This window comes from Cajanus cajan, chromosome 2 (assembly GCF_000230855.2).
Source record: "Cajanus cajan strain Asha chromosome 2, NIPB_CcT2T_4, whole genome shotgun sequence".
Lineage (NCBI taxonomy): Eukaryota > Viridiplantae > Streptophyta > Magnoliopsida > Fabales > Fabaceae > Cajanus > Cajanus cajan.
The window spans coordinates 72353507-72379126 of NC_138518.1; the positions used below are offsets into that span (position 1 = coordinate 72353507).

Here is a 25620-nt window from a genome sequence, read left to right on the forward strand (position 1 = left end):
CTGCCATAATATAATAATCACTTTTACTATTTATTATCTTCACTTCTCTATCTTTTTATAATTTTTATTTTTTCCTCTTCTTCTTCATTTAATTGAGGATCAACTTAGCAATATCTACTTTTTTAGTTTTATGATGTATATATACAACAAATATACTCTACACTTAAGATCGATCCTAATATTTCATTAGTTCTAGCTTCTAGGTGAAACAATAAATATCAACCCTTATATGTAAGTAATTTAAAATATAAACATTTATAATATAAAAATAGATATATCATTTAATTGAGGCTTGATATATTGTTTGGTTTGTGAATTTTTTTGAGAATTTATAATTAGACCTTAAACTGAAAAAATTATAATTTGATTTTTCTTCTTTTTATAATTCAGACCCTATGATTAAAGATTTATTTATGATTTGTGATATTTAATTTGACATAATATTCTTTTTATTTCTTTACACTTAAACAACTATATCATAATGCTATTCAATGTCATCATTCATGTGTATTAGATTTTAAAATTTATTGGCTAAAATTTTGTACTATTCTAGAATAGTGATGATTAAAAAGATTATGAAAATTTTTATATGAATTAAAATTTACTAGACTTAAAGATATTATTAAAAAAATGACGTATTTCATGAAATATATACAAATTTATAGTCTTGAGGGTTAAATTACAAAAAAAAAAAAAAAAAAAAAAGCAGAAGAAGAAAAGATAAATGTCTCGATTACAAAAAATTTTAGTTTAGAAATGTAATTAAATATTTTTAAAAAGTTCATAGACCAAATAATCTATTAAACTTTTAATCGAAAAAAAAATGTTTTATTACATTAAAGAAATAACTATGTTAACAAATCTAAAAAAAATACTATATTTTTTCTTCAATTTACTGTTATACTATTGTTTATTATAAAGTATTATATAAATAACTTTAAAAATCAAAAGTAATGCATCTCCACATTAGAAGGACAAAAGTAAATTGAGAAACTACAATCAAATTTGAAATTTTTAAGGAGAATCAAAAATATATTTTACCTTTTTATGAATGTAATACATGAAAAAAATAACAAAAAAATTAATAAGACATTATAATAATGTCATTTTATATTTAAATATATATATATAAAGAAATATGTAAAAGATGATAATTTTTTGTTTATTTTAAAAATAATATAAAATTATAACATAATTGTATAATTAAAAAAAATAGTCTCTCTTAATCATAAACTCTAGACAGTTACCCTTACAATCAAGGCTCAAGACTAATCATACTTACACTTTGCAAAAAAGCATATAGAAAATATAGTTTTTAAAGTGTCATTTTTTATATGTGCATTTTTTTAGATGAAACAATATCTTGAAATGTTATTATAAATTCAATTTATTTTATTATTATAAGAAATTATTTTCTGAAACACCATCTATCAAATTTGGAAGAAAATTTCCATTTTGCTTTTTAAAAAAATCTTGTTTCAACTTTTGAAAAAATTTATTTTTGTTTAGATGTGGACATGAGGAATACAAATGATAACATTTTTGTAAAAAAAAACTACGATAAAGGAATAACATTTTTAAGAGAGATGTTGCACATAAATAAAGGATCAACATTAGGATGACAAATAAATCAATGAATAATGCTTGAATCTGTTCCAATTTTGACAAAAAAAAATATTTAGTTTAACTGTATACAAGTATAGATATAAGCAATACTCTATTTATTAAAATTGGTACAGGATGAAAATAAATATATACTTACTCGTCTCATACTTGTCCCTATTTTAAATCTAGAAATTTAATTTATTTTTTAAAAAAATTAACCTAAAATTTATGTAATTCCTACTTTATTTTAAATTTATGTTAAATAAAACTTAATTAATACAATTTTTGCAATATATATATATATATATATATATATATATATATATATATATATATATTGCAAAAAAAAAAGTACTCAAATCCACCTCATACTCAACAAGAACAAAAATGAAAGACAAAATATCCATACACAAATTCAATATCCATTAGATATTGTCATATGAGGAAAAAATGAGTAGAGACAAAAAAAATTGAAACCCATATGTCACATTGTCATCCCCAATCAGCATCCTCAAAAGTAAGACAAAACAAAATATTATTTGAAGTAAAAGAAAATAATATTGCTTTTAAATTATAAACTGGTTTAAACTGAATTTAAACCGGATTCAAAAAAATTCCGAATCGATTTTATCCAATTAAATGAATATGAATTTTAAATCTAACCCATTCAATTATATATGAATAGGCATGAATTGGATTATTTATCCGATTAAAAAAAATGGAATTCAAATATAGTCATTTAGTTGGACATGGATTTGGTTTTTTATGCCCACCCCTAGTTTTGGATCGTTATCTACAATCTCGAAGGATGCACGTATATATTTTAAAGCAAACCCTCATGGATTCCACATCATAATGTAATTTGTACAAATGAACTGTTAAAAATAGTATACGCACCAACAGAACAATATAAATTAATTTTTCAATATCATCTAATCACAAACTTTTTTACAATAATCACTTTAAAAATCGTTCTAAGACAATTTCTAACTAATTGAGAAATAAAAGTTTCAACACTTTACAGAGCCATTAAACTTGTTAACTTACCTATTCACATCATCGTCCTTTTTCTCCATTATAGACCACCAACAAAGATAAAGATAATCCAATTCTATTCTCTCGTATTTCCTAATTTGTGGAGCCTCTTGCTCATTTAAGGCATCAGGAGCATTGGAACAGCAGTGGAAGGAAAGGGCTGATTTTGGCATCACAGAATGCAACAAGTTTAACTAACCTTCAATAAAGGGGCTTATGTTCTTACCGGTTTTTTTTTCTTTTTTCCCTTCGATATCCAGCACATTTTTTGTTAAAAATACTTTTTACATTACAAAAATTAAATTTATGTCATGCATAAAAAATAACTGCATTAAAGAAACTAATATCCGCAAGATCTACAAAAAGCGGAGGAAAAAAACGGAAGTCTAGAATGGCTCTAGCTTTGGACAGAAGAAAAGAGAAAAATGAGGGGCGCATGTGGTGAGGGGAAGGCGTATTTTGGAAATATAAAAAATAGGAGTGTGAAAAGAAGCCCCCTTTCCATAATATGCAATGACCATTTCCTTCCAATATCTCCGGCTCATACGTTAACTCAACTTACAAAAAAAGGTGAGATTTTGAAAGTACTTCTTTCAATTGATAAACAGAACAAAAGTTGCACGCAAGATTCCAAGATACAAAAATCACGAGTTGGAAAATGGGGAGAGATTTCACTTTATAGTCACACTATTCAAATATACAAATTTCATCCTATCAGATAAATTCTAAATTTCATGGCTGGGCTGGCATCCTGAGAAAAGAAACAACGACAACATTTAAATTGAAATTTTTCTCATTTTTTTTTATTCCGTCTGGGAAGAGGGCAGAGGAGGGAGGGAAGGAGCAAGACAAAGGCTAATAACGTGTAGTGATACTGTACAATTCTATACATAGAAAAAGAACAACCACTACATGGATATAAATCAAAGAATAAAAAGAAGGAAACTATCACAAACTCAACACACCAAGCAAGGAAACTAATTGAAAATAAAAAGATTTGAAAACCTAAACAAATGAATGAAATTAATATGAACTGACACAATGCAAAAATGATTTACGATATACATCTTACTACCAAAGGTGACCCCGATTCTTTTTCATGGATTGCCTTCAACAATGACACAAACTTCACAAGGTAATCCTTGGAGAACCACTGAAGCTTCAATTTAAGAGTGCCGGGAGCAGTATTTTTATGATTGACAGTTTCAAGGTTCATTTGGGTAGATGAATGGAGTTCTTCCGGTGAACATGTCAGACTTAAAGTCACATAGCAGTTGCCACCAACCTCAATAACCTGGAAATGAGAACATTAAATTAAACAATAAACCAAGCAAAAAAATATTTAGTCAATAGTTGAGGCGGGAGAAGAGGAGGAAGACCAGCCAATGTTCTATACTAATGTTTTTGGTCACTAAAATATGGTTTTAATCTCCTTTTCTTTTTTTTTTTGATCTTCATAAATTTTAAATTTTTCCATCATTTAATTAGTGGTATGTAACGCGGCATGTATATCACATCAACAAGACAACCATCCTTCTAAGGTGGCAACAAAATTGTTTTGGAGGAATAAATCAAATTTAATCATATTTATAGGGACTAAATAGATTTTACCTTTGAAAAATAATTACTGAGGAAAAAAGGATGCCTGATTGTTGTTATCCACATACTCAGATCAAGTTTTTCTCTTCTAGGATTATTATACATTGCTTATAAGATTTCAAAATCCACTGGTTTTGTTTGTTTATAATTTCAGGTTTTTTCTGCATCACTTAGCCCCAACAATATCCTTACCGTCTCAGTAATGTCAGCAATGGAGCAACATGAATCAATTCTGAAGTATGGCGACGCAGATGAATCTGATGAAAATGTGTACAGCTGCTTAACATCTTCAATGCACAAAAGCACATACCCTCCAATCACAAACAGTGATCTTGAGAGCCATGATTCCTCTGTAAGTTTAAAATTATGGACAACTTAATGTCTGTAAACTAATATTAATAAAAGAACAAAGAGTTTGAAGACCTTTTGAATTAATGGTAAAAATAAAACATCGTTTCTGAAACCTTCAAGTGAATGTGAAATTGAAGAAAATTCCCACCAAAAGTGGATTTACACAATCATCCTACTTAACGCATTGTTACTACTTCCAACCATCTAAGGAAATGGCAATAAAGCTTTTCACTCCTGGTTTTGAGGGATTTTTTTATCTAATATCATCTTTCAGATATCAGAGCTGTAAATTAATCTCAAAGAAGGTTTGTGACGAAAATAAAAATTAACCAGTCATTCTCATTAGAATAGAATATAAAGGAAAAAGTACCGTATAAAATGACTAGAGAGAAACATACCGCTGCCATTTTCACAAAAGACAAGCACCATTGCATACTGATATATGCTCACATTTGAACCACCACATATTTGGTTGTCAAACAACTCAACCTGGACCTGCTCCAAACTGCCATTTAAATTTCCACAATGCATCTATTATAACAGTAAGAATCGAAAATAAGAAAAAAAATAAAACATATTTGTATATCATATCTATAGAGAAATTATTAATATCAATAATTGCATCAAGACATGTTGTGTGTGAGAATGTATAGAAAAAGGTAAATCACCTTCTTATTGAGCATCTAGCATTTCCACCACAAGAATCAAGCACATGTATGGTACATAGTAATTCTCTTGATTTCTCAATGCTTCTTGTTACAAAAAGATACGTTTCCCCATTCTCAAAATTTACCCTGATGAGCCAAAAGAATTACATTTAGAAAGCTGCTGATTCTTTAGTTGATGTAAGTATACAAGTTCTCACTAACCTTAACACCTGAAGTGCCATTCCTACTTGTACCTCACAAACTTCTTCAATCTTGTGGCAACTCAATACACTCAGAAGTGTTCCTGGATGGCATATTCAAGAGGGTTTTAATAGCTATATAAGCAACAATCAATCGAGAAAACTTTATAGATCTAAGAAGGGAGGGTTAAAAGGGGTGTTCATTTTTCAAGTTGCAAAACATGTATAAAATATTAGCAACTTCTGAAGTATGAAATGCCATTATTCACATTCAGATGAATTGAAAATCAAGCCTTTTATGGGCTCATTTCGTTTATATTTTTGTAGAATTGATTTCAAAATAATTAATATTGAAAGCACGGATTGTAATAGAATTGATTTGTGAATATTTTAAAAATCAGCTTGAAAGAATTGTTTGCGTTTGCATAAGCTAAAAGTAAAAACATCTTTAGAGATAAAATTAACAAAAGTTCCTAGTGTAAACATAAAAGAAACATACAAATAAGGAGAGAAATTGTATTGTGGCAAATTATCAATGCACATTTAAACAGCACAGAAGTTGGAGTTCACTGGATAAATGCTATGGAACTTAATTTTAATAAACACAAATAGCAGTTTGAAAGAGGATACAAATGTTAACCCCCAGAGCAGATAAGGATATTCATAATTTTACAAAAATTAACATGATAGGCACAGACAAAAGGAGAACGTAATAAGAGTGAAACAAACAATTAAGTTCCTGGTGCCAACAAAAATCAAAAGGCTATGACCTAACCTGGCCCATCAGAAGCAACGTTGATCAGCAGCAAATAGAGCTTCTTATGACTGCTCAACAATACTGCAACTTCGCTACAAAGGGAAAAAAATAAATTATATATGCCTTTTCAGGAATGTGCAAAAAAATTAGTGTACAAACATAATCAGCACAGAACAATATGGAAAGGGGTACTTCAAATAATCATATCTAAAAATTGTTCATTTTGGGAAGTTTACTATCATCTATATGGTAAATACCAATAACGGATCTAGAACTTTTGGGTAGTAGAGGGAACATAAGAAGAGAAACAGAAAGAAAGAAGTATTGAATTAGAACCTTTTAATACCAAAATTAACTATATCATGTCTTTATCATGACACACTTTTAAAATATAAAAGACATCAATTATGAAATGTAACTTAAAATTTACAAGCATTTTTATCTATGCGAGTTCTGTTTGGTAACGAAAAAGACTAATACACATATTTAACAACAATCAACTAAAAAATCACTAGTTATATACTTAGTTCAACATATCACTAATTTTTGACAACCATTTCACTTGATTCCATTCTAAATCATAACGGGTTCCACAAGATTACCACAATAAAAACATGAGTTATCTTAAATAACTATCCACTGTTTCTTCCAAATTAAAATAGAATTTGAGAGCATCATTTTTTTGGTACAACAAAACATTACGTATTGAGATACTTAAAGGTTGGCTTTTAAGCCTTTTCAAGGGCTTTCCTACCCATTTTATAAAATGTTAGGTAACTATCCACTTTCTTTTTATGTGTGGAGGAGATAAATGGAACCCTAGTAAAGATAGTAGATCGAATGAAGAGTAGTCCGATCTCTAGAAGCAAAGACCAAAAAGAACTAGGTAAAAATCATTAAGAGGGATTTAGAAGTCAATAACTTGTTTAATGTATGACAGAACATTACGATGTTGTTTGATCCATGTTGTTGGCCCGGCATGTTGAAAATACACTTGGTTGTCATTGTCATTGTATCCATGGTTGTCAAACTTGAGTGTAACTCATAAAGTCTTAGTTTATGAGTTTATCTCTCTAAATCGTGCTGACTCAATGCTGGAATCATTTCTGGTGGGATTGGCCAAAATTAAGTCCAATTTTGTGAGTTCATCTTGGCACCCACGTCACAGCAAAACAGCATTCAGTTGTGGTTGGATTGAATCAATTAGGGCTCAGCTCTATAACATCCTCTCTCACTCAACTAGGGCTCAGCTTTCTAGCAAACAGAGTCCCTGTTCTGCTGTGTTAGAGTCATGTCTCTCCCTTCTCTTGCACATCTCTTCAGCTGTGTTAAAGTCTAGTCTCTCACTCGATCCGCCTCTTCTCTCACGCCTCCCTTTGCCATTTGCGAAAGGGGAAAGCTCCTTCCTCTATCGTTGCAACCCATTCAGCTCAAGCTCCTTCCTTTTTGATCAGCCCATTCAGTCTGCCTATTATTTTGATATGTTTATAATTATTATAATAATTATACTATTTAACTATAAATCTCCATTTTCTGCAGTCTTGGTCTCTGTGTGACTCGCATAATGTCTGATATCAGTGGGTCTGGATCTATGTGGTTTGCTACTTTGTTGTATTATGAAGTTGAAATGATGAATGATATGATTATTATGTTTATGTGTCTATGTCATTTATAGATTCTTTTTTTAATATTACCTTTTATATTAAGTAAGTTCTTACGAACTTAGTCAAGTCTACAGTAGCTCCACGAGTTTATGTAAACTCGTCAAGTTTGACAAAATTAGTTGTATCCATTTCCCTCCTTTTTTTGATAAAAAAAAGTACAAATCATTTTACACTTTTAACCAGTACACTTAACACTTCAACCTCATGCAAAAGAGAAGCTTCAAGGAAGATAACAAAATGGAGGTTTCTACTTAAACACTTGAGGGAAGGACACCACTTAGACAAATCTCAATATTTTATTTAACAGCTCCTTAGAGACTGTCTGATGTAATCAACAACAAACCATAGGAAAGTACCTACATTTTGATGTATTGGAAAGATTAGAAGAGAAATCAACACACATGAACAATATATGCAATTATGTGCAAGGTTAAAAATTTGGTAATTAGGCAAGAAAATATTCTTAGAATCCAGTGAAATGGCCACCTGAGCATATCCTAATATCATTTTGCAAAAGAGACGCTGCCTATCAGAAAAAGATGGCAAAACATTAATGATTATGAACAATAATTGACTAGTTATCCAGAAAATATTATAGATATAACAAAAGAGACCCAAGCAAACAAAACAGCTTAAGATGAAGCTATTATCTATTGGATTCCTCCCAGTAAATTCACATAAATGCTGGTGAATTGAATCAATAGATAATTACCTTTCTTTATAGTTTGTCTCCCTCTGAAGGACACAACTACAGCGCATACATTGACTACAGACCTCACTGGCTTCAGAATCAGCAATACTTGTATTGAAATATGTCACAATCAGATCATCATTCTCTTGGGTAGGGTAATTATGCCCAGAAAATTCAGTAAAATCATTTATGCCCAATTCTTGTTTTAAATTTGCAGAAACCTGTCCTTCACTTATCTGCTCTTGTGTATGATCAGATGCATCGCCATCTGAATTCTCTTCTAATATTGAAATGATTCTCTTCTTGGCTTTCTTTCTGATTTTTCTTTTCCCCAACAAACCAGTGTCTTGGCTAGCACTCTCAGCATTGTCAGCACCAGCAGCAAAATCAATTGAATTCTGCTTAGAAGTTTGATCACAGGTGGAACTAGATGTAGAAAATGCATTTTGTTTTGGGTTGTAGAACTTTCCCTTGAGCTGATTTTGAGATAAATGACCATCAACACTGCCATTCACATAATTTTTGCACGGGAAATTAACAACTTTAGGCACTGATGGCTCAAATTCACTGCAATCACCTTCACTACAGCTTGTGTTACTATCAGAAGATGCAACCGAAAAGGAATCTGCTGACAGCTGCAAAATTTCTTCCACCAGGTGTTGTCGGCGATGAAGAAGATCTTCTTGAAAATGAGGAGGAGATGAGGGGTATGCAGATGATGATTGAGACCCAGATATATCATGAATGGTGGTCAATGGTGAGATGTTGACATTCTCAGCCATTCTCTGTGCTCCTTGCGTGGTAATGGTGTCAGGATGAAAACTTATAGTTTGTGAGATAGAACTATTAATTGCCTCAAGTGAGGATTTAAGGCGCTCCATGTCCACTCCTCCTGAATCAAAAAGTGCAGCCCCACTAGCATTACCAAGTAAACCCCTATAGTCAAAGTGCTGCAATCTATGGAAAAAAGCAGACATATCTACAAAAGAACCATCAGATTCTAAAATAGTCATGCTACTTTCATCTCCTGAGGCTAGAACAGAGTCTGAAGCATATCTTGAGATGTCACCAGGCTGCTGATTTGTCTTGTTTCTGATGTAATTCTCTTTCAGACGATGCAGTGTAGTGCTGCCTTCTTTCCCAGTCTCTACTGATTTGTCAGAAGCAATATCCATCCAGTCTTTAAATTCCCTCAACCAGTGAATAGAACGCTCTTTCTTCATATGTTCAACTCTGTTTATCAAATCTACTATTTCAGCTTCATTGTCAGATAAATCAGGATCCTCTCTATCTTGAATATCATTTGCACAAGAGACAGAGTCCTCATCAGAACATATGCTAGTGATCTCTTCTTCATTTTTGATACTGACAAGACGGGATACCTTTCTCTGTTTGAGAAGACAAGAATAACATTATGTGAATCTCTATGTAGATAAAAATGAAAAGTATTAGAATATTAAACAATGTGATAGATACATGTACAGATGAAATTGGCTTCTCAAATTCAATTTTCAGAAATGAGAATAATTAGCATCAAACTCAAAGTGCAAAATCAATAATTTAATCTACATTTCCAATTTCACTAGGTTCGTACCCTTCTGATATTGCCACCTTCAACAACAGCCTCATCCTTTGCAGGCACATAAATCCCAAAACTGGCAGGTCGCTTATGCATACTGGCAACGATTATTTGCCTCTTCCAAAAATCACTAGAGTTTATTTCTTTCTCATCTAACTTTAACTGATCAACACAGAAGACCAGATGTAAGTTTAGAAAGAAAAGTTAAAAAAAAAAAAAGAGCAAAAACAAAAAATGTGAAGATAATATTACACAGAAAACACAAACTTCAGAAATTAAATGATATCTGAAAATGACATTAAGTTACAGTAAAATCTCAAACAACAATGACAAGTACACATGGCAAAATACACCCTCAAATGAAAGCATACTGCACAAAGTGACAAACAAATAGACATGGAGACATATTGTTGGAGCAGGGAGGGTGTAAAAGTAAATAATATAAATTACCCTTTCTGGATAGGCAAAGAAGCTGAATACTTGTGCTCTATACCATCGAGCACAACACAAAGGATTTCCTTCCAACCACAAGCTTTGAAGATATGGAAGCCCCGCAAGGAACTCTAGCTCTGAAAAATTGGAAATAATATTGTAGGAAATATCAACTCCTTCAAGCGACTTCAAATTCTCAATTCCACGCAAAGTAGTTAGAGCATTGTTCCTCAAAACTAGTTTAACAATATGACAGGAAACCTGCATGGTCCAACAAAATTGTATATGGGTCCATAGCTAAACCCTAAATGAAAGACATACAACTAAAACAAAAGAGATTGATAACTTCACTACAATAATTTGCTCTCATTGCATTTGAGGATCCCGTCATTCAACTTTCAATCTTAAAATATCAATCCATATTCCATGAATTGCAGAAGTCAGCACAGTAAGCAAATTAAGAGGACCTAGTTACCCTTAACATGTAGTTGGTGAAATTTAGATTTTCATTGTAAAAGAATGTAGGAGACCACAAAAAGGAACATGCACAAAATCATATAGCACGGCAGTTAATTATGGGAAGTTGGGAACATAACTATTTCTATGGATCAACCTTGGTGAGTGCATGGCATGTAAGCATCTACTCCTTGTTTTTCCCACAATAATGTGCACTTAGAAACTTATGCCATACCTATATTTACAACTTGTATTGAACCAATTCTGCAAGATTTGAATTCCACCCTTGAAATGACTCCATCAATCAATAAAAATTTACAATCAGGGACATGATTGTGCTAGGAACGTTCATACTAACCCTCAAATACTCAAAACATATATGCATCAAAGCCCACTAGAATCATTGTTGTTCTATCCAAAGGCAACCACAAAAATAGTAGAATAGTAATAAACTAATAATCAAAGAATGATAAGTCCATCCAAGCAATGGTCATAGCTTGGCTGATCCCACACCATTTTAGTTTCCATCTAAAATATCACTGGATTGTTCATCACAGGATCAGCAGGAGCTTAATACTGCATTTTCAATCTCAGAGTAATTACATGAGCTCATTGAATTTAGAAATTCAAATCAAATCAAATACATTCGGAGTCCCATAACTTGAAAATCACTGGTGCTCTAATTGATCCTTGAGACCTCACAGAAAACCATATCCAAGGAGACTGATATTCTCAATCAAGCTGGCCAGAGGAAAAATCTTAAACCGAGAAAAAGGGAAGAATAGTTTTTCTTCTATTTGAGTTCCCAATCTCAAAAATCTCAAACTGCTTTACTGTGTTAAATGTTGAGAGCCTAATTCAAGTTACTAGAATAACATGAATAGAATTTTACTTATGTTGGCTTTATTCTCAACAATTTTATGAAAGGCCCCTATAACGTTTGAAGGCCTTGGTGTAGAATCAATAAATCGGGCGGCTAAATTTAACTTCTGGTAGCCTTATTTGAGAAACTCCAGTTTTCCAATGACAATGATACATTCAACTAAATTGAAAACTCTAGTTTTCCAACATGTAATATAAGATGCAAAAGATAGTAATCCCAGACATACTAGGTCCAGTACACAACTCAGGATGCAATCATCAAGACCAGATAACGAAATGATGATTATTCTAACCATATACCTGGCTGAAGGGTGCAAATGCTCTCAAGTTATTGAAACCAAGGTCCAAATGCCTCAATTTGGTACACTTATGCAGATTATCCACCTTTGCAAACTTGTTCCTGCTGAGGTCAAGTGTTTCAACCGCAGGAAGAAGCTGCAGAGACTCGTCCATGAGAACCAAGCCATTACACGCACACGACACAAAAGACAAGCGGTTCCACTGCGGAGACTTCTTCACCTCCGTTATCCTGCTAGCAAACACGTGCCGCAGAGCATCCTAATAACAAAACTCAACACTCAGCAAAATTGCGAAGAAAGAAAGCAAATAGAAAACGAATACGACTCACGGTAGAGTTGTGACAAACGATCTTCTCGAGTGTGTGGCGGAGCTCGAGCAAGCCTTTGGCGGCGGAAGTTGACAAGTCGCAACCTCTGAGTTCGAGAACCTTCAAGCACCCGAACGGAAGAAACGACAAGGGCGTTGGATCCCTGATTGGATGAGGCAGCACCGAAACGACCTTCAGCGAGGTGAGGAGGCGCAGGATCCGGCGGAGCTGCTCCAGGGCGCGGTGGTCGCCGAGGTCCGACACGTACGCTCGGAGGTAGTCCACCGGAGCGCCGGAAAGGAGGCTTTCCAACTCGTGCAGCGCCTCCAGCCGCGATTGCACGTAGTGAAGACCCGCTGGATTCAGCTTCAACACCAAGGCTCCTTCGATCAGAGGTCCCGCCTGGTCCTCCACGAAGTGCACCAACTTCTCGAGGTACCGATCTCCGGTCACAATCGCCATTCTCCGCCGATGAGGTTTCCGCGCACACGTTTCACGCGGGGATTAGGGTTTTTGCAGCGAAGCCAGCAATCTTGGCCGACTCCATGGAAACAAGCGCGTAAAGACTAAACAGAGATAGACGCAGGACACCAACGAGAGGGAGAGAGAGAATATGGAGACAGATATTGAAATTCAGAGGAGATTAAGGAAGAATGGTGGTTTGGGATCGAGAGGGATGAGCGGAAGAAAAACGGCCATGGGTACGGATGAACCGTTTTTTATGTTTTTGTAATTTATAATTAGAGATAGAGGAAGGATGTTGAAGAATAATTACTTGAAATGATTGAGTTTGGTGTTTGAATATGGACAAGTTTTCATATTAATATTAACGGGAAGAGGTGTGATGAAACTGACACGTGGCGCTTATCTAGATGCTTTGTTTCTGTTCACTTCTCTGATCTGTCAGTTTTTCACCTGTTTAAACTCTCCATGACGGACACGCGTAGAGACTACAGAGGGAACCCAATGCTCATATAAAATATTCTCTTGCCTTCAATCAAGTATAAAGTAATTATCCTGCTTCATGCGCCGGATAACACTTCCACCACCAGACCAATTATTTTATTTTTGGTTTATATATTGTCTTTCAACAATTACTATATACAACAAGAATGCCATTTGACCACACGAATTATGGAAAATCTTACGTATCCACGTGGATTTAAACGTTAAAAATTACTGCTAAATTATGAAATATGAAATAATTAAGTTTAGTGTGCCATTGTATTCACATCTTATGTGACAAATTGTTTTTATATGAATTTTGCACATACATATATTCTTGCTCCCTTTTATCTACGTCGCATCTCATTGATTTATAACCTCTTCTTTTAGCATTACCTAACCTCAAGGTCCTTCAATATATGCCAACTATGAATTTTTTTGGATGTGATATGCCAACAATTGTTGTATTAACTATATAGATAGTAGATGATAGAAGATCTTATCCATAGACATCGTATGATTATGGTAAATGAACAGCGGAATTAACAGTAATCTCTTCAAATTAATTGATTCTCATCGAGAGCAGCCGAATCTAGAATCTATCATCTATTACTACTATAAAAGTGGTAAAACTTTTTTCTCTATATATTTTAGTTTTAATTTTATCTTTAAATTATTTTTCATAAATTATAAATCACTCACATAATTTAAATAATTATTTCATTTTATTATTTCTTTCTTTTTTTAAAATAAAACAAAAAGACACATTTTTTTAGATAATTACTATTTTCTTTTAATAACAGAGACATGCAATGTTCCTTTTTGCTAATATTAATAAAAGGATATATTATTTTGGTGGTTACATTTTTTATCCTTTTATGTCTAACTAATTAGTTTAATTATTTTTTAAAATGTTTTAACTAATTTATTTAATTACTTCATTATTTTAAAGTTAATTGCATATTTTTTAATTTAATTTTTTATAGCGAGACAAAAAGTATCTCAGTCTCGTAAGAGTAATTTCTTGAAATTAATTGATTTTCACCATTTACATAATATTAAAGGTATATTTGTTTGAACTTAAAAATAAATATTTTTAAATTAATATTTTTAAGAAAAATAATTTTTTAAGATGGAGATAGGAGTTTCTTCTTAAAAAAAAATACGAAACTGTTTATTTAAAAAAATGTTTTTAAAAGAAAAAAGTTTTAAAAAAAATACTTGACTATGTGCATGAAAGAAAAGGATCATATTATATTATATGATATATATATATATATAACTTTTATGATATAACAAGAAATATATTAAACATTAAAGTTTGAAAAGCTAAAAGGAAAAAAAAAAAGTATTCCCTATCTATTGCTATCTCGTGATATAACTCGTTATAGATGAGATTTTCATAATTAAAAATATTTAAGTAAGAGTTTATTTTTCCTATGTTATTGTTTACTTGTGTTAAGTATTTTTAATTTTATCTATTATACCTAATAGTACCTCGTTCTAATTCTACGTCTCCATCTAAATTATTGTGCTAAGTGTTATATTAGTATTTCTTTTGCACATTATTAATTAAATAAGTCAATGCTGTGTTTATATGGAATTTTAATCGGTCTTAATGTATTAGTATTAGTTATTTTCCATTTATGACTTGTAAAAATAACTAGTTCATTCATCCCTGAAGGATATAAGAAATGTCTTAATGAGCTTTCTTAAGTTCACCGTGGGACAAAATTTGAGCTCAAATAAAAAAGATGATGCTTCCTCAGCTTTAGTAACATTCGGAAATTTAAGGAGAAAATTTTTTTAAAAGAAAATGACTTGATGTTAACTTTATATGGATTTCAACACCGCATGGCATGGTATTGTCGCCTTCGACTTGATTTGGATTTTAATACCGAATTTGTTCCGCATTCCCTCTTAGCTTTAGCTTTTTGTTGGTTTAAGGGTCAAGACTCAAAGATCCCCCTCAAACCTGCACGTGAATGGTTCTCTGTCATATGCCAGAAAGGGTAAGGGAAGAATTGTATGAAACAGAGGCGGTACAAACACGTGACCGGTTCTGAACTTCTGGTGTATATATATATATAAAATAAATTGGCCAACGCATTTTGATATATCAATTTGTGGATGGCGAGCAGTCATTATCTCATAGCATAATTATTAAGAAACATGAAATGATAGCTTTACCCCAACACACATAAATTAGAATTGTCACCTCTAGCACTTCCCACGTGCCCTTTCTTGGTCTTAAAATAGTGGATTAAGACTAACTCAACCCTACAAAACTAGCTTGTAAGGTAAGGGTTATTTTTCACCTATATACTATAATCGATGTAGGCTATGAGGCATGCATCAATACACCCCCTCATGCCTATGAGGCATGCATCAATGGTGGGTGGCCCATTTAAAGTGAATTTAAATGGCTCTGATACTATCTTAGAATAGTAGATTAAGCCTAATTCAACCTTACAAAATCGGTTTGTAAGATAAGGGTTGTTTTTCACTTATATACTATTTAATTGCGTAATCTCTAGTCGATGTGAGACTTGAGTTTTTCCCGATAGCTGGCACAAAACAAAATGTCACTGGGTAAGATGATTATCGGTAGGCTCGATCTATTCCTAATTTAGTATCAGAAAGACAATTTTCCCACTTATGAGCTATGACTTCTATTCTATACACTGGTCTCCTTCCTTCAAAATGGGGAAGAAATACACAAACAAAAGAAAAGGGGCAACATTCAAATTTAGAGCATTCAAATGCTTCTACTAGAGGGCAGAGCAGATCACATATTGATTCACAAATTACCAATTAAGTGGTCCCAATGAGTTGTGGGTAATTGCATACCTAAAGGACATGCAATTCGTTTTTCTCTAGGAGGAACTTAGGACCAAGAAGTTAAGCTTTTTAAAAATTCAGTTTATTAGGAAAATGGTTCTATGCCAAGTTCCAACATTACCTTCAACATGATCCTTCATAGAATGAGGTAAAGTGGTGAACGGCTCCAAGAAAAGACATAATATTATATGAATTTAAAAGCATTATCATCCTATCTTACAGAGTTGCTTCCATCTGGAATTTTTTGTGACAGTACACTAAGGACTTTGAAGTCTCGTCATCTTGTCTCATGAGTAAACTGAAGCAAGCAAGCATAGCTGAAACCTTTCTGAACTAGTTCCATATACATTAAATTTTCTGTTTCAATTACTTAGGCAAAACTTCTTTGTATATATACAAACAAGCTACTTCAATTCACCTACGCACCACTGGCTAGCGACTCTTCTCTTCCTCAACCTCTTCAAGCAGTGCTTGTAGCTCTGCTTCTGTTAGGGACTCTAACCGCTTCTGCAGATTCAATACAGGCAACATTATTCAATGGCATGTTCTATACAGAAACAATGTGAACACAATCTTCTGTAGACTCAATTTTCAAGTTTCAGCCATGTATGTTTAGAAAGAATTTTTTTTTACTATTCATCATTTTTGGGATATCTGAATATGTTTCAGACTCCTAGTCTCTCAAGCTCACTACAGAAGAGGAAAGTAAAAGTAATATTTTATCATAGAGCTGCTCCCAATTTGAGGATTTTAAACTACAGCCGCTCCTATTAAGCAATCAACTTTTTCACTTGACATGTGAAAGAAAAATATGAAACGTTTTGAATAAAGTTGGCAATCCATCCAACTCATATTTTAGTTCTAGACAATATAAAGATCAGTTTCCCCAACAACGAAAAGATATCAAAACCAGTGCAAATACAGGGCGGCTGTTTGACAATAAGTAACTATAAAAAGTAACATGCTGTTGAAAAGTCAAATATAGTGGCTGCCACTGAAATCAATTTTGGCAGGCCACCGAAATCAAAATTGGAGGCACAGTAATCAAATTGAATTTGGAAACCGAATTCCAAATTGGAGGCCACCGAATTCACAATTTGATGGAGCGTTCACACTGCAATCGTTCCTTATAAATAGCAAGCCACTCCGTTCATTTTAGGAATCCAACGAAAGCATAAACACATAAGAAAATTGAGAGAGAGAGAAGCTCTTAATTTTTCTGGGTGTAGTTGGGTCGTGGGTTGTGAGTGGTTGTGAGTATTTTGAGAGATTGTGAGTGTTTTGTAAACACTGTTTATATTTCCCTTTTCAGTAAAATATCTGCAGCAGCCCGGAGACGTAGGCAGTATTGGCCGAACTCCGTTATCAATATTGTGTGTGCTATTAGTCCACAATTATTTTTGCTCCATTCTCAAATCTGAAGATATGGGAAAGATCAGCGTAATTTTTTCCTAACAACTGGTATCAAAGCTGGTTGTTTCTGTTAAACTTTGGCAAGAGTACTATTCATGTGAATAGTATTTTTCGTGAATAGTACTATTCACGTGAATAGTGAATAGCTCATCGAAATTGCTGGAGAGAATACTGTTCATGTGAATAGTATTTTGTGAATAGTACTATTCACGTGAATAGTGAATAGTGTAAATTGGTCAGCGTTACCAATTTGTTGGCAGAAGCGATCCGAGAAGTCAGATTTGAGTGGGAGCAATGGCGGCAGATGAAGGAAAGGTGAAAATTGAAAAGTTCGATGGTGCGGACTTTAGCTTTTGGAAGATGCAGATCGAAGATTATCTGTACCAGAAAAAGCTACATCAACCTCTCGAAGGAAAGAAACCAGAGGGCATGAAGGATGATGAATGGTTCCTTCTTGATAGACAAGCCCTTGGAGTTATCCGCTTGACATTATCTCGTAATGTTGCTTTCAATATTGCAAAGGAAAAGACCACGGTGGGTCTTATGACGGCTCTTTCCAGTATGTATGAAAAGCCGTCAGCCTCAAACAAAGTTCACTTGATGAGGCGGTTGTTTAACTTGCGGATGGCGGAAGGCGCATCAGTAGCGCAACACTTAAATGAACTCAGTACAGTCACAACCCAGTTGAGTTCAGTTGGAATTGAATTTGACGATGAAGTACGAGCATTGATACTTTTGTCTTCTCTACCAGAAAGTTGGAATGCTACTGTCACAGCTGTGAGTAGCTCATCGGGAAGCAATAAGTTGAAATCAGATGATGTTCGTGATCTGGTTCTCAGTGAAGAGATCCGACGGAGAGAGTCGGGTGAATCCTCAACCTCTTCAGTATTACATACAGAGTCAAGAGGGAGGGCTCCAACTAGAGGAAATGGACGTGGAAAATCAAGAGATAATAGGTCCAAATCCAGAAATCATCGTAGTTCTAACAACTCAAAAACTATCAAGTGTTGGAACTGTGGGCAGACCGGGCACTACAAAAATCAGTGCAAAAATGCACCGAAGAATCAGGAGGCGAAAGCAGAGGCAAATATTGCTTCTACCTCAGGAAGAGATGATGCATTAATATGCTCTTTGGAGAGCAAGGAGGAGTCTTGGGTGTTAGACTCTGGAGCATCTTTCCACGCTACTTCGCAGAGAGAATTCTTCGAGAATTATGTTCCCGGAAACCTTGGTAAAGTCTACCTTGGTAATGAACAATCTTGTGAGATTGTTGGTAAAGGTGTAGTGAAGATTAAGCTGAAAGGGTCTGAATGGGAATTAAAGAATGTCAGACATATTCCCGACCTGACGAAGAATTTAATCTCAGTAGGCCAGTTGGCCAGTGAAGGCTACACAACGACCTTCCATGGTGATGATTGGAAGATTTCCAAGGGTGCAATGACGATTGCTCGTGGTAAAAAGAGTGGTACTCTTTACAAAACAGCAGGAGCGTGTCATTTAATTGCAGTTGCAGCAAATGACAATCCCAATCTATGGCACCAAAGACTTGGCCATATGAGTGAGAAAGGGATGAAGATCATGCACTCTAAAGGAAAATTACCAGGTCTTCAGTCAGTGGAAATTGACATGTGTGAAGACTGTATACTTGGAAAGCAGAAAAGAGTCAGCTTTCAGACAAGTGGAAGAACCCCAAAGAAGGAGAAACTCGAGCTTGTTCACTCCGATGTGTGGGGTCCAACGACTGTCTCATCTATTAGTGGGAAGCAATACTTCGTGACTTTTATTGATGATCACTCTCGGAAAGTATGGGTATACTTTCTAAAACATAAGTCAGATGTATTTGAGGCTTTCAAGATATGGAAAGCCATGGTTGAAAATGAGACAGGATTGAAGATTAAAAAGCTCAGAACCGACAATGGTGGTGAATATGAAGACACCAGATTCAAGAAGTTCTGCTATGAGCACGGAATCAGAATGGAAAGAACCGTGCCTGGTACACCGCAACACAATGGTGTAGCTGAGCGGATGAACCGAACGTTGACTGAGAGAGCCAGAAGCTTGCGTATGCAGTCAGGCTTACCAAAACAGTTTTGGGCAGAAGCAGTCAACACAGCAGCATACTTGATCAACCGAGGTCCATCGGTACCATTGGAGTATAGAATACCAGAAGAGGTATGGAGCGGAAAGGAGGTAAAACTCACACATCTTAAAGTTTTCGGTTGCGTAGCATATGTGCACATCAGTGATCAAGGCAGAAATAAGCTTGATCCCAAATCGAAGAAGTGCACTCTCATCGGTTATGGTGAAGATGAGTTTGGCTATCGCCTATGGGATGATGAAAACAGAAAGATGATCCGCAGCAGAGATGTTATCTTCAATGAGAGAGTGATGTACAAGGACAGACATAGTACTGATGCCAGTAACTCAGAAAAGAGTAGGCCAGTGTATGCAGAGGTGGATGATGTCCCAGAAAGTCCTATAGTTGAAACTCCTCAGCCAGAGGAATCAACAGAGCAAAGTTGTGAACAACAATCTGACACACCAGAGTCTTCAACTTCAGCTCCTGTGAGGAGATCATCCCGGCCTCATGTACCTAACAGGAGATACATGAACTATATGTTGCTGACTGATGGAGGTGAGCCTGAAGATTATGATGAAGCATGTCAGGCCACAGATGCCAGCAAGTGGGAGCATGCCATGAAGGACGAAATGAAGTCTTTGATCTCAAATCAGACGTGGGAACTAGTTGAGTTACCCAGAGATAAGAAAGCACTTCACAACAAATGGGTGTATCGAGTAAAAGAGGAGCATGATGGCTCCAAAAGATACAAAGCTCGATTAGTAGTCAAAGGATTCCAGCAAAAGGAAGGAGTTGACTATACAGAGATTTATTCTCCAGTTGTGAAGCTCAATACAATCAGAACAGTGTTGAGCATTGTTGCTAGTGAAGAGCTCTACCTAGAGCAGTTAGATGTGAAGACTGCATTTCTTCATGGAGATCTAGATGAGGAGATATACATGCACCAACCAGAAGGCTTCTCAGAGAAAGGAAAAGAGAATATGGTGTGCAGGTTGAAGAAAAGCTTGTATGGTCTGAAACAAGCTCCAAGACAGTGGTACAAGAAGTTTGATGGCTTCATGCACAAAGAAGGCTTCCATAAGTGCAATGCTGACCACTGTTGCTACTTCAAGAGATATAAGTCCAGTTATATCATTCTGCTACTTTATGTTGATGATATGTTAGTAGCTGGTTTAGATATGGATGAGATAAGAAGCTTGAAGCAGCGATTGTCAAGAGAATTTGACATGAAGGACTTAGGTCCTGCAAAGAAGATTCTTGGAATGCAAATCACGAGAGATAAGCAAAGAGGGATTTTGCAGTTATCTCAAGCAGAGTACATCAACCGTGTTTTGCAAAGATTTAACATGGGCGACGCCAAGCCAGTTAGTACACCTTTGGCTAGTCATTTTCGCCTATCCAAGGATCAGTCTCCTCAGACGGAGGAAGAAAGATATTTTATGGCTAAAGTTCCATATGCTTCAGCCATTGGAAGTTTGATGTACGCAATGGTCTGTACAAGGCCAGATATTGGCCATGCAGTGGGAGTTGTTAGCAGGTTTATGTCGAATCCAGGAAAAGCTCATTGGGAAGCAGTTAAATGGATTCTGAGGTATCTACGAGGCACCACAGAAAGGTGTTTGCACTTTGGTAAAGGTAAAATAAAGGTGCAAGGATATGTAGATGCAGACTATGGAGGTGAAGTCGATCACCGAAGAAGTACCACCGGTTACATTTTTACTGTTGGTACTACAGCTGTCAGTTGGATGTCGCAGGTACAGAAAATTGTCGCTTTATCCACTACAGAAGCTGAGTACGTAGCAGTGACAGAAGCCAGTAAAGAATTGATATGGCTTCAGGGTTTGTTAACAGAGCTGGGATTCATCCAAGAGAAGAGTGTTTTGCATAGTGATAGTCAGAGTGCAATACATCTGGCAAAGAATTCAGCATTTCATTCTAGGACAAAACACATCGATATCCGTTATCACTTTATCAGATCTCTGCTAGAGGATGAGGTGTTAACATTGAAGAAGATCTTAGGAAGCAGGAACCCAGCAGACATGTTGACAAAGGTGGTGACCATTGACAAACTGAAGTTGTGCTCAACTTCAGTTGGCCTGCTAGAGTAACAGACCAGGGAAGGCTGCTGCATTGATTAAAGTGTGAAGACAGATTGAAATCAGTCTTCAAGTGGGAGATTGTTGAAAAGTCAAATATAGTGGCTGCCACTGAAATCAATTTTGGCAGGCCACCGAAATCAAAATTGGAGGCACAGTAATCAAATTGAATTTGGAAACCGAATTCCAAATTGGAGGCCACCGAATTCACAATTTGATGGAGCGTTCACACTGCAATCGTTCCTTATAAATAGCAAGCCACTCCGTTCATTTTAGGAATCCAACGAAAGCATAAACACATAAGAAAATTGAGAGAGAGAGAAGCTCTTAATTTTTCTGGGTGTAGTTGGGTCGTGGGTTGTGAGTGGTTGTGAGTATTTTGAGAGATTGTGAGTGTTTTGTAAACACTGTTTATATTTCCCTTTTCAGTAAAATATCTGCAGCAGCCCGGAGACGTAGGCAGTATTGGCCGAACTCCGTTATCAATATTGTGTGTGCTATTAGTCCACAATTATTTTTGCTCCATTCTCAAATCTGAAGATATGGGAAAGATCAGCGTAATTTTTTCCTAACACATGCTTCATAAAATGTTCCATATAAAGCGTGGAATAATTGATGAGTAATATCTTCTGGTTTACATCCAAATTGTCTAAAGTTTGGCCACTTCATATCACGGTAAATATTCTAGGACACACCATTTAGATTAATACCCAGCTCATGTGATAGCACCAATCTATAGTCATTACTTACTTTGTTAAGCCACCCCATTCCAACAATTTAAGGACTATTGATCCTTTTTTATTTCATTCATATTTTTTAAAACAAAAAGGTACGATATCATAGCACTCGATAGTGTGCCTTTAACCTATTACAAAGAAGATGAAGGAAAAATAGAAAAAGGACAAATTTGACCCAGAAATATCATATTCAATACCCAACACAAGCACTTCCAATTCTTGTGGTCAATCAAAAAAATATATTTTAATGAATTTGGCTCCTCTAAAGTGAAAAGCAATCTTGTTAAAATTATTGTACCTCCATCACTTTGCTTTCATAGTCACGTAGTTGCTGTGCATATGTCATTTCCTTGTTTGAAACTCTAAAGACATATGTTGAGATCCACCCAACTGTGAGGCCTAAAACCAGCACTAGCTGAACCACATTTCCTGCTTGAAGTGAATCAACTCCAGCAAACTGCAAAAAATATCCAATAACAGTTACATGAATTAATCCCAGCGCATAAGTGCCTATATGGTTTCCATCACATCATAAACAAAAACAGTTCTAAAAAGGTACTCTGACTACGTTCTTTATTTACAAGGCACCTGACTCATTTGTTAATAATCTTCAGACTATGTACTGTCTCACTTATGAATCGGAACAAGCTAAGTGCTAAGATGTTGATTACAAAAAGGGAAGGTACCTCCAATCCACTTTTTAAGCCAATGCCAAGTAAAGTAACTCCAAGTCCAATTAACAGGACATCTTTCCTTGTATATCCAAATGGTGTCTTCTGTAACATCCAAATAAGAATAAGCATCAGGTGTCTCATTTTGTTATATGCCTCGGATATGGCAAGGCTGATAAAGCGAGATGAAGATTTCAGAGTTAACTATAAGTCAGACGAGAACAATAAAAAAAAAGTACTTCTATTCTCCATTATTTAACCTATTTCCACAACCAAACACTCAATCTTAATTAATTACCATTTGACTGGTCATAGTTTTCAGAAGACAGAAGCATAATATATCAAAAAATAAGGAAGTGATTCCAGGAAATCTGTAGTCATCTTCATTCAGGAAAAGTAGTCATTCTCCTATTGGTGTTATAGTCTTTAAAGTGCAAAGTTGGTATTGGCCATGGCATTAAGCAGATTATCATAAAATAAGAAATTCCCCGTCCAAAACACGTGCATTTGGGGTTTGGCAACCAGGTGACATGGTTAAAATTTAAGCTGATAGCAATCTCCGGTCAAATCCCACTGACTGAATATGAAAATTGACAATATCATCACATTAGTATTGGCTCAAACGTACCTCCGTCTCATTAGAGGGTTCATTGGAAGAATTACTACTTCTAGGGATAGAGAAAGTCTCTTTCTTTGAAAAGTTCCAATTAAATCTCTTGTCTGATAAAGTAAAAGTCCTCTTTCCATTTAAGCATTGGGGAATGAGTGTTCCTGAAGATTTAGCAGGAAAGGAGCCACACACAGAAATAAGAAAATAAGTATCTCTCTCCATTGAACAAAAATTATACAAGCAGTTCAGTAATTAACCGACCTCTGTTAAAAGGTGTACAATATTTTACTGGCGGTTGCAAGAAGGGCAGAGCAGAAATAGCGGTATGGGAAATTGGAAATTTTAGGAATAAGGAGTTGCAATTTGCATTTCCATGCGTTACATATGCCATCCCTGAAGAAAAGAGAAGTGAGTGGGCGTCGCAAGCTTTCAAAACATAGGATAGAAGCTTAAGCAGAAAAATTTTGAAGAAGGATTACCTGTGGAAGGAGAAGAATAAGCAGAAGCAGGGACGAGTGGAGGAGAACGTGAACTCATTCGAGATCAGGTTGCTCGGTCCCACTCTCCGCTTGTAAACTTACTTATAGTAAAAGATATTTTTTTAATGCAATGCCACATAATTTTATTTTTTTTATTTTGTATATTTTTTAGTTAGGATAAATTTTTTATTTTTATAATATATTTTTAAATTTATATATATTATTTTAATATCTTATATTTATTTTAAAAATTTATAAAATGTTATAAATTGACACAATATCATAGTTTATGATCCCTACTTAAGTTGAATTATGTCACAATCTCCTCAATTTTTAAGGTATTCATTATTCATATGAGTCATATGTTTATTCTATTTAATTCACCTTCTTTCCACTTTATTGAGTTAGTCATTTTTTTAACATTCCCTTCAAATCCACCCCCTCCTCTCAAATTCTATCTTGTCAAACACAATACATGTCATTATGTCATCTCATACAATCATTTTATCTTATGACAAACACATAAGTAAATAATAGATCCATTTGTCTGAACCTTTATCTTATAATTTTTTTTTTTAAAATAAAATGATTTTTTTAAATTTTTAATACAATTGCCTAAAAAAAATTAATTAGTAATTTTCCTTTTTTTTAATAAAAAAACTCTTATATGCATCTTAAAAAATTGCTTTTTTTAAAAGTACCGATTTAAAAAGACCTCTTTTTAAATTTAAACAAATGGATCCAATAAATATCAATTAACATATCATTAGGAGAAAAAAATGTTTATTTTAAACATCAATAGATAAAAATTAAAGATTTTTATATAAATTATAATGACTAAAATTAAAATTACTTACATTAAATTTTATTTTAATTTTACAATTAAGATACTTCGAATTTCCAACAAGAAATTTATATTTTAACATAACAAGATTATTAAGATGAGTATAATTCTTTTATTATGTTACATATATTAATTCAATTTTTTTATGATTGTATTATTATTACGAAATATTTATCAATTTTTTTTTTATCGATGCTATAAAACAATTTTATTGTTTCACTTTTATGAAAGTCTCATCTTCCTATCACATTTTTATCTATTTATAAAATTTAAACTTGAGATTTTACTTATTAATAAAGAGCACATTATATTTTTAAGAAATAATTAATTTATACATTTGTTTCTGAAGCTTTAAAAATCAGCATTAGTTTTTTTCTTCTCCCATTGTTATCTTCTTTT

General features: G+C 34.2%; 2 protein-coding genes across 6 annotated transcripts; both read right to left on the reverse strand.

Moving 5' to 3' along the window:
• Window positions 1-3415: 3415 nt before the first annotated feature.
• On the reverse strand, window positions 3416-13304 carry LOC109799700 (Outer arm dynein light chain 1 protein). 4 transcript variants are annotated; one of them, XM_020360310.3, is made up of 11 exons: window positions 12527-13303; window positions 12199-12456; window positions 10579-10821; window positions 10144-10290; window positions 8571-9937; window positions 6213-6286; window positions 5460-5541; window positions 5259-5384; window positions 4989-5095; window positions 4432-4589; window positions 3416-3934 (listed from the first exon to the last, which is right to left on the reverse strand). In XM_020360310.3, the coding sequence occupies exons 1-11, from the start codon at window positions 12965-12967 to the stop codon at window positions 3695-3697; spliced, it is 3243 nt and encodes a 1080-aa protein (XP_020215899.2). In that variant the 5' UTR covers window positions 12968-13303; the 3' UTR covers window positions 3416-3694. The 4 variants fall into 4 exon arrangements, 3 of the variants coding, with proteins under 3 accessions (XP_020215899.2, XP_082925075.1, XP_029127282.2); XM_083068949.1 differs by lacking the exon at window positions 10579-10821; XM_029271449.2 differs by lacking the exon at window positions 3416-3934 and having other exon boundaries at window positions 4448-4589; window positions 4989-5085; window positions 12527-13304.
• Window positions 13305-15101: 1797 nt separating this feature from the next.
• On the reverse strand, window positions 15102-24497 carry LOC109799593 (uncharacterized). Of its 2 annotated transcripts, none has more exons than XM_029271450.2 (6): window positions 24378-24497; window positions 24160-24291; window positions 23917-24059; window positions 23304-23393; window positions 22916-23074; window positions 15102-15425 (listed from the first exon to the last, which is right to left on the reverse strand). In XM_029271450.2, the coding sequence occupies exons 1-6, from the start codon at window positions 24433-24435 to the stop codon at window positions 15420-15422; spliced, it is 588 nt and encodes a 195-aa protein (XP_029127283.1). In that variant the 5' UTR covers window positions 24436-24497; the 3' UTR covers window positions 15102-15419. The 2 variants fall into 2 exon arrangements, with proteins under 2 accessions (XP_029127283.1, XP_020215767.1); XM_020360178.2 differs by lacking the exon at window positions 15102-15425 and adding an exon at window positions 16457-16798.
• Window positions 24498-25620: the final 1123 nt, after the last annotated feature.

Bases quoted from the DNA above. Each gene is read 5' to 3' on its own strand.
- LOC109799700 (XM_020360310.3), bottom strand. From the start codon at position 12,967: ATGGCGATTGTGACCGGAGATCGGTACCTCGAGAAGTTGGTGCACTTC. The intron at 5,096-5,258 runs GTGATTTACCTT...TTTAAATGGCAG, and splicing joins GCTAGATGCTCAATAAGAAG to TTTGGAGCAGGTCCAGGTTG. The intron at 3,935-4,431 runs GTAAGGATATTG...TCTCATTTCCAG, and splicing joins TTGCTGACATTACTGAGACG to GTTATTGAGGTTGGTGGCAA.
- LOC109799593 (XM_020360178.2), bottom strand. From the start codon at position 24,435: ATGAGTTCACGTTCTCCTCCACTCGTCCCTGCTTCTGCTTATTCTTCT. The intron at 24,292-24,377 runs GTAATCCTTCTT...TCTTTTCTTCAG, and splicing joins TTATTCTTCTCCTTCCACAG to GGATGGCATATGTAACGCAT. The intron at 24,060-24,159 runs GTCGGTTAATTA...CTAAATCTTCAG, and splicing joins TTGTACACCTTTTAACAGAG to GAACACTCATTCCCCAATGC.